This window comes from Symsagittifera roscoffensis, chromosome 9 (assembly GCF_963678635.1).
Source record: "Symsagittifera roscoffensis chromosome 9, txSymRosc1.1, whole genome shotgun sequence".
Taxonomy (NCBI): Eukaryota; Metazoa; Xenacoelomorpha; order Acoela; family Convolutidae; genus Symsagittifera; species Symsagittifera roscoffensis.
The window spans coordinates 3388020-3398638 of NC_087070.1; the positions used below are offsets into that span (position 1 = coordinate 3388020).

A 10619-nucleotide genomic window follows, 5' to 3' on the forward strand; every position below is an offset into this window, starting at 1 on the left:
ACAGAGAACAAAAATTCCGTCATTTTCTTCGAAATCGAAACTCAGAACAACAAGAGTTTCCGATTTGTTTGTTTATTTATTTTTGAAAGGCAACATGTATCATAAAAATTGGTAGCAGTATATTTTATCATATTTCTGATCTGAAAATTATTCAAGATTTTAAAAAATTCCACAAAATTGCGAAAACTTTTTTCAATATGAGATCTAGAGCCTAATTGTTCCGACTTTCGAGGAAAGTGACGGAATACTTGTGCTCGGGTTGGTTTTTTTCTCCAGAAAAACATGAAAATTTCAACTAGCAAGTTTCTGACTGAATTTTTATATCATTCAAAAACTATTGCTGTCCTGAGCTCAAATTGTAAAAAATATATGTTTCATCTGTGATCATTTTTCTTAAAGTTATGGGGGTTTAAAGATGGCCAATTTCAGGACAATTACCGTGCAATTTATTTCGTACTATTAACGCGCAAGCGGATAATATAATTGTTCCAATTTTCAAAGAGAGTGCGGAAAATCTATGCTTGTTCTTGTTGCAGTTTTATTTTATTCAATCAATTTTCGACTTGTTAAAAAAGCGTTTTTGACAGAATTTTCTTATACCATCTAAGAATTGATCTTATCTTAAGCTCAAATTTAAAAAGATATTTCATCTGTGATCATTTCTGTTCCGACTTTCGAAGAAAATGGAATATTTATGCCCGTTGTGGTTTTTTCATTCAGTCTATTTTCGCCGATCAGAATAATAGTTTTCGACAAAATTTTTTTATACTCCATTGAAGATATCCACATGCTGAGTTCAAAATTAAAATTATATTTTATCTGCATTTATTTTTTGTAAGGTTCTGGGAGTTTGAAATCGCCAAATTGTCCATGTTCCGGACTAAATTATGTGCGCTTTGAAGAATTTTTTCGTAATGCTGAGAGCGTAACGCGAATTTTTTATGCGTGGTGACATATTCCGCACAACAAAATCGTTCCAAGTTGAGTTCAGGCTAGCTAATCAATCGTATTGATAACGTACGACTCAAAATATCACACTTTGATTTTTCCAAAATTTATAGGTTTTCAATATTTTCTTTTCCCAGAAGCTATTCAATTTGAATTAAGAGACAGTCGGAACATTCAGGGCATTCAGCCCTGATATACGAGCAGTCTTGTTTGTGAAGTTACGAGTCTTTGAAATTTATTAATTTGGCCAATCTGTTATAAATAAAATGCAATATTTTGCGTACTTATGACGCGTATGAAGCACATAACTGCGTTCCAAATTGAATTGAGGCCAGCAATTTAATCCTATTATCACAATTGAGACGCTAAACACACCCTTATTGTTTTTCATAGTGTGTGTGTGTGAGAGAGAGAGAGAGAGGGGGGGTGTAAAATGAAGAAGAAATGAAAACAAAATTTTCTTCTTTTCAATTATTTTGTCAATTATTCAACCAAAAAACTCAATTGGCCTTAAGTGTAGACGGACCATTCAGGGCTTTGCCCTGATGTACGAGCAGTCTTGTTCGTATTAGAAATCGTTCCAAGTTGAATTGAGGCATGCTCTTTGGTCTATTGAATACTTTGGTTTATGCAAAGTTTATCACTTGTTCTTTACATAGCTAGTGGGGGGGATGATTTTCAAATAAAACAACAAAAAAATTTGAGCTTTTTTATTTTTTTTTTGAAAATTTCATTAATTTTTCTGTTTTAAATTACTATATAGAAATTTAAACGCAGTCGGGGCATTCAGGGCTTCGCCATGATACAAGTAATCTTGTTTTTTATTTATTTCATTTGCCAAATATTTGCAACGATCTACATTTTTCAGTGTATGCCCTGCAAGGAGTAATATTGAAGTTGATGTTTCATCAAAATTCATAAACAAATATTTATTTGATTTTATTTTTTTTTTCATCATCAAATTCGACGTTTTTCAGTTCCAATAATAAATGCACTGTCGGTTTTCATTTTTAGCCAAATAAGAAATTGTTGTGACATCGGAAAATACCATTGCATAGCTTGTTACAATGTTCAGAAAGATCAATGAAGAAAAATTAGGAGGCGCGACACAGAATCTTGTGGCTTGCCATGTTCATATTTCAATGACTGCGATGATTTTTTATTCGCATAAACAAACTATTCACAAATTGAGAATTTCAAAAAAGTTTTCTCTGAACCATAATACATTTCCAACATTTGCTTCTGGTTGTCTGTATCTAAAGTTTTCTTCAAATCAACAAAACAAGATAAGCCATGAGCGGATGAGAGATTAGGGTTGGGGTGGTTGTGATGGTGGTGGTAGGGGGGGGGTTGAGAGATTTCAACAATACACACCTGGTCGGTGGTGTTCACCGTCAGCAGAATTGAAGTCGGGGAGAGGGGCAGGGTCGCCAAGGTCACCGACCTCGGCATAGTCTTCACAAGTGTGCCAGCTGGTATACTCTCTAGAGTTTCTCCGGTGGCAGAACACGTGTAATAGGAAATGACATTCACAAAGTAGGTCTCGGAGGGTGCCAAGTGAGTGATGTTCACGTGAGTGTCCGTCCCGACGTCGCCGACTGTCCCTGAACCCTGCACATACCACTTGTATCCTGTTACACCTGGCAAGGGGTCCCAAGTGACCATTGTCCACGTTGAATTGGTCACAGAATAGCCCACGTTTTTGACCTTGTCGGGGTAGGTGCAAATTTGAATGACCGATGAGTTGGCGCTGTCTGCACATGCAGGCGCCGCTTTGCTCAGACTGTACATCACATGATAGGCGTACGTGGTAGCGAAGTCATCTACGATGTCCACCGTAGATCCGGACCGAATGTTGGACTCGACGACTGAACCGTCTCTATACACAGACACCCTGTAGTTGGAGTTGTAGTTTGTGAACGAGATCGTGATCCTCTTAGCGTTTGCAGCCGAGTTCCTCACCTCGATCACTGGTGTCTTGGGCGCAGTGAATTGGGTGGTTGCGACCACACCCGAGAAATAATACTTTCCAGTGTAATTGCAGAGAAAAAATGACCTGAAAGTAAAAAACATTGTCAATATAGCTCAAGATAATTATCTTTTTGGTCTTTTAAAAACGAAATAACGGAAAAAACTCGGTCAGTTTAAGCTGATTTTTGGAACAAACAATGACAGGGAGGCCAAACTGTGCATTCTGTGCATTGTAAGCGGATTCCGCAACGGGCCAAAATCAGAAATTTTTTCCGCAACGGGCCAGAAATTTTTTCTTAGGTCTTTTTTACATCAGAATACATAAAATCAAAAACCATATATGAAACTCGAAATCTCAGGATTTTTCGTTAATTTTATAATTATGCTGTTGTTTTTTGCGGAGTTGGCTTTCTTTTTAACACATAAAATGAATTGAACTTTAGAAAAAATTAAGTTAAACCCTGAAAAATCAATTCAATGAATAAATTGTTAGACATTTTCATGCAAACAAAAAGAATTATCACTATCTACAAAAAAATCTTCACCGTGTTCATAGACAGTTTAAAAGAACCTCCCCCTCCCATCTTAAGCCGCAACTGTACTTATGAGGTTGCGACTATGTGAAAAAAAAATATTCCACAAAAACTTTCCGATTTTTTGACTTTGATCAAGTTTCGCTTCTAAATTTTGCTCCGGCAAGGGATTTACTATTTTTCTTTACTTTTTTTCTTTTATAGTGGAGTTTTTATTGTTCCGACTTTCGATACGAAATTAACGGAATATTTGTGCTCGGGGTGGGTTTTTTTTTTCTTCAGACAAATTTCGACTTTTTAACTAGCCATTTTTCACGGATTTTTTAAATATCATTCGAAAGGTATTGTTGTCCTGAGCTCAAATTTGAAAAGATATTTCACCTGTGATCATTTTTCACAGTGTAAAGTTATGGGGGTTTAAAGATTGCCATTTTGGCCAATTTGGGACAATTAACGCGCGATATATTTCGCGCTATTAACGCGTAAGCGGAGAGTTAATCCGTCTTAGAAATCGTTCAAAAATTGGTTTAACGAAGCTTATTTGCCATAATTGATTTGTTACAAGTAACGAAATCTATCCTTTTGTTTTTTATATGGCGTGTGGGGGGATGATTTTTATTTTAAAAAAAATTCAAATTTTTGAAAAAAAAATTTCATTTTGTTTTATTACTTTTAATTTTTAATGATATTATTACTCCATAAACCTTAATGGGCAGTCGGAACATTCAGGGCTGCGCCCTGATACAAGCAGTCTTGTTCCATTTAACAAAGAAAATATGCTGAGCTTGAAAAAACATAAAAAGTCAGCAAGGAAGAAAGCAACCGCGAGCATAAACAAATTTCCAAACTCTTGAAAAGGTAATTTAAGAATTGAAGAAGGATAACTGAAGAAATTTTTGAAAAAAAATTACAAGTTTCGAGTTTTTTTTAATCATCCAGAAATTAGGACAAATAACTTGTTACTACCAATTTGGAACGATTTCTATGAGTAACAAGACTGCTCGTATACCTAGGCAAAACCCTGAATGTTCCGACTTACTCTTAATTCCTATCGAGTAGTTTTTGTGAAAAGAAATTATTGAAAACCAATAATTTTAGACAATATCAAAGTTGAAATTTTGAGTCGTACGAATTGAATACGACCGACTAGCTCGACTTAATTCAGTTTGGAACGATTTCGTTGTGCGGGATAATTTGCCACGCATAAAAAGTTTGCGTTACGCTCTCAGCATTATGAATATCATCGTAAGTGCGCATAATTTAGTCCAGAACATGGCCAATTTGGCATTTTTTAAACCCACAGAATATAATAAAAAACGGAGGAAAAATATGGGGTATAAATTTTTTCAATGGGGTATAAAATGTTTTTGTCGAAAACTATTATTCTGATCGGCGAAAACTGACTAAATAAAAAAACCACACCGGGCATAAATATTCCACTTTCTTCCAAAGTCTGAACAATTAAATTTCCGCTTACGTCAAATTGGCGATCTTCAAGCCCTTATAATTTTATGAAAAATGATCACAGGTAAAATATCTTTTGAAATTTGAAATTTAAAGACAATAATACCCTTTGGCTGATATAAAAAAAATTCCGTTAAAAATTCTTAGCTAAAAAATCGAAATTTGTCTGAAGAAAAAAAGCCACCCCGAGAACAAATTTTCCTTTACTTTCGTTACGAAAGTCGGAACAACAATCATAGTAATTATAATAACTGTAAGTGCTAACTCAAGTTCGAGGCTGTGAGGAGTGCCTGGATTGAGTCCAGTGAAGGTCTTGGTGGTCGTGGTCTGATTCGCCCAGTCCTCGTAGCCGATGTTGCGCACACTGTAGCCGTCAGAAGTGTCACTATCCCAACTTACAGTGATGGAGTTCAGGTCGCAAGAGGAGACTGAGAAACCTGTCGGGTGAGCCGGCAACGTGCAGTCCCATAGCTAAAAGTAAACTTTTTAGCGGCACCCAAAAAGCGTTGAACCAAAGCATAAGTGAAGCGAACGAATAAAATAGACAGTCTTCTAGGAAGCTGAAAAAGCAAAATACAAATTGAAAAAACAAGTCTACTAACAGTACCATTTGACAAAAGCGTTGGTTTTTTGTATGAAAAAAAAAACGTATGAGTCCATACTGTTAAATTTGTATTCCGACCAATTCATTGAGAAAACCATAAAACCATAATTCCGACCATAATTCAGTTGTTTAAAATGGAGAAAAAGATCATGAAGTGCATTTAGATTCGAAAAAGAGCAACGGCGCGGTTGAGGACACCTGTTGAAGATACCAAGTGTTCAAAACGCCCGCAAAAGTATATTTCTATCTGGGTTATAAAACAATCTGGCAAATAAAACAATTAGAACAAAGTGTTGGCCAAGTTTTTGAGAAAAAATGAAGTAGTGAATATGGAAACACCTTTAAAAGCACACAAAAATAGAAAAGATTGAACATTAGCCGTGGGTCAAGTTCCCACTCTTTCAGGTTCTATCCCCACTCTACAACTATTTTTTGATAAAATAATCTAAATAAAACAAAACCACCCCAAGCATACAAATTTCTCACTTTCTTCAAAATTTGGAATAATGACTATTTATTTTTGAAGGGAAGAGGCCGGACAGCTGGGTTGTGAAGGGAGAAATGTGAATTTGCGATTTAGGATTCCCACCAAGGAAGATATTTGCATCTTATAATTATTTCTAGGCCAGGTATTTCACCAGAGCGACTTTTTACCAGACCACAGAACAATAACCCGGACCGAGGTCGGGGACTTAGGTTGCGAATCAAAATGGGTTAACTGCATCTTTGCGCAACCAAAGTGTTTTGCACGACGCGACGTTGCGCGGCCCAAAAAATATTTGTTGCAACTTTGCGCCACTCAAAAAAGATATGATGCAACTTTGCGCGACCAAGAATGTTTGATTGTTTTCTAGTTTTTTTTTGTTGACAACTTTGTTGAAGACTGAAAATTACCTTATATTTTACTTTGAGATCTGGTGTAGACCTTCTCTTGGCAGTCCTGTATATGATCAGCTAATATGCTGGCCTAGCTAACTCACAATAAAAACTCATGCATACCTAATTATTTTGCATTTGCATCTGTATAACCTTGTTGCGAGCAAAAAATCCGAAAAAGTTTCGAGACTAAAACTGCTTGAAATTATCGATTCTGCTATTTTAGTTTTTGGGTTAGAAGTTGGGCAAACAAAAAAATAAATGAGCGACCCACGTGGCAACTTATTTTGTGACTTTGAGTGACAAATGTTGCGACTTTGTGCGACCCAAGTTGAGACATTGCGCGACTCAGATCGAGTGAGGGTATGGATTTGTGGTCTAGGAAAGTTCATTCCAGCGACCCATTACGGAAAAAATGTCTTTAACCAGACAAGACGGTGTCACTACACTTGTTTTCGTCAAATTTGTTTATCAAGTCTGGTAAAAAGCCCAGGTTTTAATTTGTCTGGAAAACGTCGGTCTGGTAAAAGGTCCCTGAACTATTTCATAACAACTGAGGTACTTACGGAAGTCTGATCTGACCAATGTCCATATCTCTTGACCTGGGTATGCACGATGTAAGCAGAGGCTGGTTGCAAGGTCACAGATATATCCTTCAAACTAAGATGCGCACCTTCTGATGAGAAATTGCCTATCATGGCTAAATTTTCTGAAGAGATCTTCCCTTTGTAGTCTTCATAAACCATGTCGTATTGTCCATAGATGCTCACAAGAATGTCGTCAGAGGCTACAGGTGTCAATGTCATTGTCGGAGTTTGTGGAGCTAAACAGAACAACTTCATTATTTATTAATTGCAGCCCAGTGATGTCCGTCTATCTATGTTTAAAAAGAAGGTTGTTTTCAATTACTAAAAGCGCTATTTAGAGAGTGCGAGGACGCTCCTTCCCCTCAGGATCTGACCCCCTCATAAACAAAACGGTCCCCCTTTTGAAATTATTTTATGATATCCAACTTAGGCCGAACAGCCCTAAAAAAATTTTCAACGCCATTGGCGCCTAAAAATACTAATTTTGAAGGGGAGCGCGCGCCAAAAAAACAACGAAAACTTCTGGTCAGAATTTTCCAAAAACTGCCCAAGGACAGAATTTTTGGTCTCTTTGTTCAAAAAATTTGCATGCCGCGCAAACATTTTGTCAAAATAGGGTCTTCATAGTGTTCTAAGAGCGCTCGGATAACCAATTTAGTCTACCTAAAAAAGGTTGGATATTTTTTTTGAAAATCCGCCCCTCCCCCAACCTCGAGAAAATCTTAGATCCCCCCTCGGCGCCACAGTTTCCATTTTACGACTCGTAATGTTTAAAAATTACTATCAGCGTACCCACCTAACTTGTGTAAGATTTTATTCGGTAGCATTTACATTTTTAAAACGGGCGAGTTAATTACAACAACCTTCTCTTTTGTTTTGAAAGAGCAAAAACCTAGCTTAAGAGCTTTGCAACTTTTCCTAGCAGTTCAATTGAAGCAGAAAAATTGAGTTTGATTTTGAACTTTTTTACTCGCAAAACTATTGTGAAATTTTTACTTCTTACTGAACATCGCCAAAACGCTTCAACCTATAAATCTTACTAAAAACACTCTTGAATTTTATCGCTTGTGAGCTTGCTTCAAAAACATTAGTTTGCGAACCGGTTCAAACCATGAAAACAAGCGAAGAATTTTAAAGTTTTATATCCTGATGGCTTGATATTCGGTAACCAGTTCAGACTGTCAAAACAACTTGAAATGTTTAAAAAAGGGCTTGATAGTTTGCTCAAGCTTTTTCCTAAACAGAACAATCTATTATAGTTCTCGGTTGCTCAACGACTCATACAAAAAATGTGTGAACCAATTCAATCTATGAAAACAACTTGAAATGATTTGCAGCCTCGTCCCTGGTAAATTATTTCAGACTTTTTTCATCGAGAACAATTTCAAGCCCATAAAAACAGCCTAAAGTTAATAAATGTTTCTTCTCTTGATGACTCTCGAAACAATGGTAGCAAAGCAATCAAGAAAATTGAATTAAATAAGAGTTTCATGGCTCAATACTTGAAAGTGCCATCAAAATTTAAGGTGTCAACATGACTCAGATTTCTCTAAGTTTTTGAAGCTATCAATTTTGACGTCATCGTTTTTCATTTGATTAGTTTGCTGGAAAAAAACGTTTTGGGAAACAACCCAGTCTATTCAAACCAAAAAATATATTTTTTGAGTTTTAATTCTTTAAAAAGTTTGCATATAAAAAAATTTTCCAATTCAAGCTTAGCTATCAAAACATTTTGAGAAAAATTAAATTCGCCTTGCTTGAACTAATTTTACAAAAAAAAATGTTTGTTTCATTTTCAGATTTGTTTGCTAAACAGTTTAAGCAAAACGAACGTTTCGCTCAGTTGAATTATCTGAAAGTTCAACCGTTTTAAGAGCTTGCTTAAGTTTACTCGTGAGAGCACATTTACATTTCAAAGTTTTACTCGCTTGTTCATGATTGTAGCGCAAACTTATATTTTTCGATTTGCCATAAATAATTTTATTTCTGGAATTTTCTTGAATTGTTGTTTTTTTGCTTGACACAAGGATTTAAACTGATTGGACCGTTTTTACATTTTGATTGCTGGAAAACGTTCCTTGCTCGGACAAACGTTTCAAGATATTGTTTATTTGGTTAGAATACCCGAAAAACCTCATCTTGTTTCAAAACCTATATCGTCACAAATCCACTGAAGCCATCATAATTGACTTAAATCAAAGTGAACATTTTAAAATGAAGTCAGTCAGTTCTAAGTAAAAATTTTATACAGTTCATTGACGCACTTAATACGCTATAGTTACCAAATTTGACAACTTTGTACCAAAAAAAACTTAAATTTGTTAATAGCTAAGATATCTGAGTGAAACCTAATTTAAAAAAAAACTCATAGGTGAAATATATTTGACCTCTAGGTACCCTCTTTTTACTAATTTTTGGCCTTTTTTCAAAAATTTGCGAGCGGCGCAAATTGGGGTCTCTATAGTGGTTTGGGAGAGCTCAGAAAATCAATTTGGGTCGACGTAAAAAAAAGTCGACAAAATTTTCGATTTTTTTTTTGAAAATCCGCCCCTCGAGAAACTCCTAGATCCGCGCCTGGTTACTGCATATAAATAGAACTGCGGAAAATCCGAATGAAAAAACGCATTAATTTTTTTTGACGATGCATTCAACAATTCCATCAAATTTTTTTTGGCGATACATTCAGTGATTCCTAAGCGTGGTCGTCTTCAAGTTGCACCCAATTTAGCTACAAATCGAGACGACCATAAAGTTATGTATGCCATATGCAACTGCTCATCAATCAGCATGGATACTTACCTGTACATGTTCTAAGGCTTGTTGCATCCCCTGTGACGTTTTCGGTGGTTGTCGTACCAAGGATGTCATAGCAATTGACAAAAGTTGATACAAAAACTGCGTAGCAGGTCTCCGGTTGCGCGCTGTAGGTAGCACTAATTGTAGCAGTTTGCATTGTCTTGACATCACGGCTCACTCCTAACTCAGGAATATCAACGTAGAACTGGCTGTACCGACCCAAAGTCGGAGCATCCCACCACAGGTCTAGCTGGAACAAAAATTTTTATAGATACCGGAGCCGATAATTTCAAAAAAGCGCCGTTACAAAAAAGAAGTTACAAACTTTTCAGTTTTAATTTGATTTAACTGCTCAAGAAAGCAAATTTGGTAGCCTAAAATAACGTTCTTGATCTAAAAATGAAAATGAGCCAAAAAAACGATACTCAATTGCTGTTACGAGTATTGGAAAGTGTTTCAGTTTCGCCGAGTAAACGTCAAATGTGGTAAGGGAGCCCTTAGGGTCATGATTTCATCAGAAGCTATCTTCCTAAAAACTTCCCAGTGTGAAGAAAAACCGGTCTGATATTTTTGCGTTTTTGCTGAAACTTTACGACGAATATATAGCGAAGATCATTTTTCATGTTGTTTTTGATTTTTTTTTCATTGATAAAGCCATGGATAATTTGTTTTAGTCCAAGTTCAAGAACAGCCCAAACTATAAACAAAAGGTAAAAAACACAAATAGTCAGGAGACCGCAATAAAAAAGCGCAACAGAAGAGTGACTGGAAGAAGGCGTGACAAATAAGTCCGTTCTGAAATTGATTTAGTTCACGTCAGTTTTAATGGATGACATGATT

General features: G+C 36.0%; 1 protein-coding gene across 1 annotated transcript in view; it reads right to left on the reverse strand.

Annotated features, from left to right (window-relative positions):
- Positions 1-10619, reverse strand: part of LOC134854451 (uncharacterized) — a 277410-nt gene that overhangs the window by 73045 nt on the left and 193746 nt on the right. The window contains exons 47-50 of the mRNA XM_063870705.1: positions 9783-10025; positions 6963-7219; positions 5182-5387; positions 2323-3004 (exon numbers count right to left, since the gene is read on the reverse strand). Of these exons, the coding sequence (XP_063726775.1) occupies positions 2323-3004; positions 5182-5387; positions 6963-7219; positions 9783-10025 (1388 nt within the window). The remainder of the gene's footprint in view (positions 1-2322; positions 3005-5181; positions 5388-6962; positions 7220-9782; positions 10026-10619) is intronic.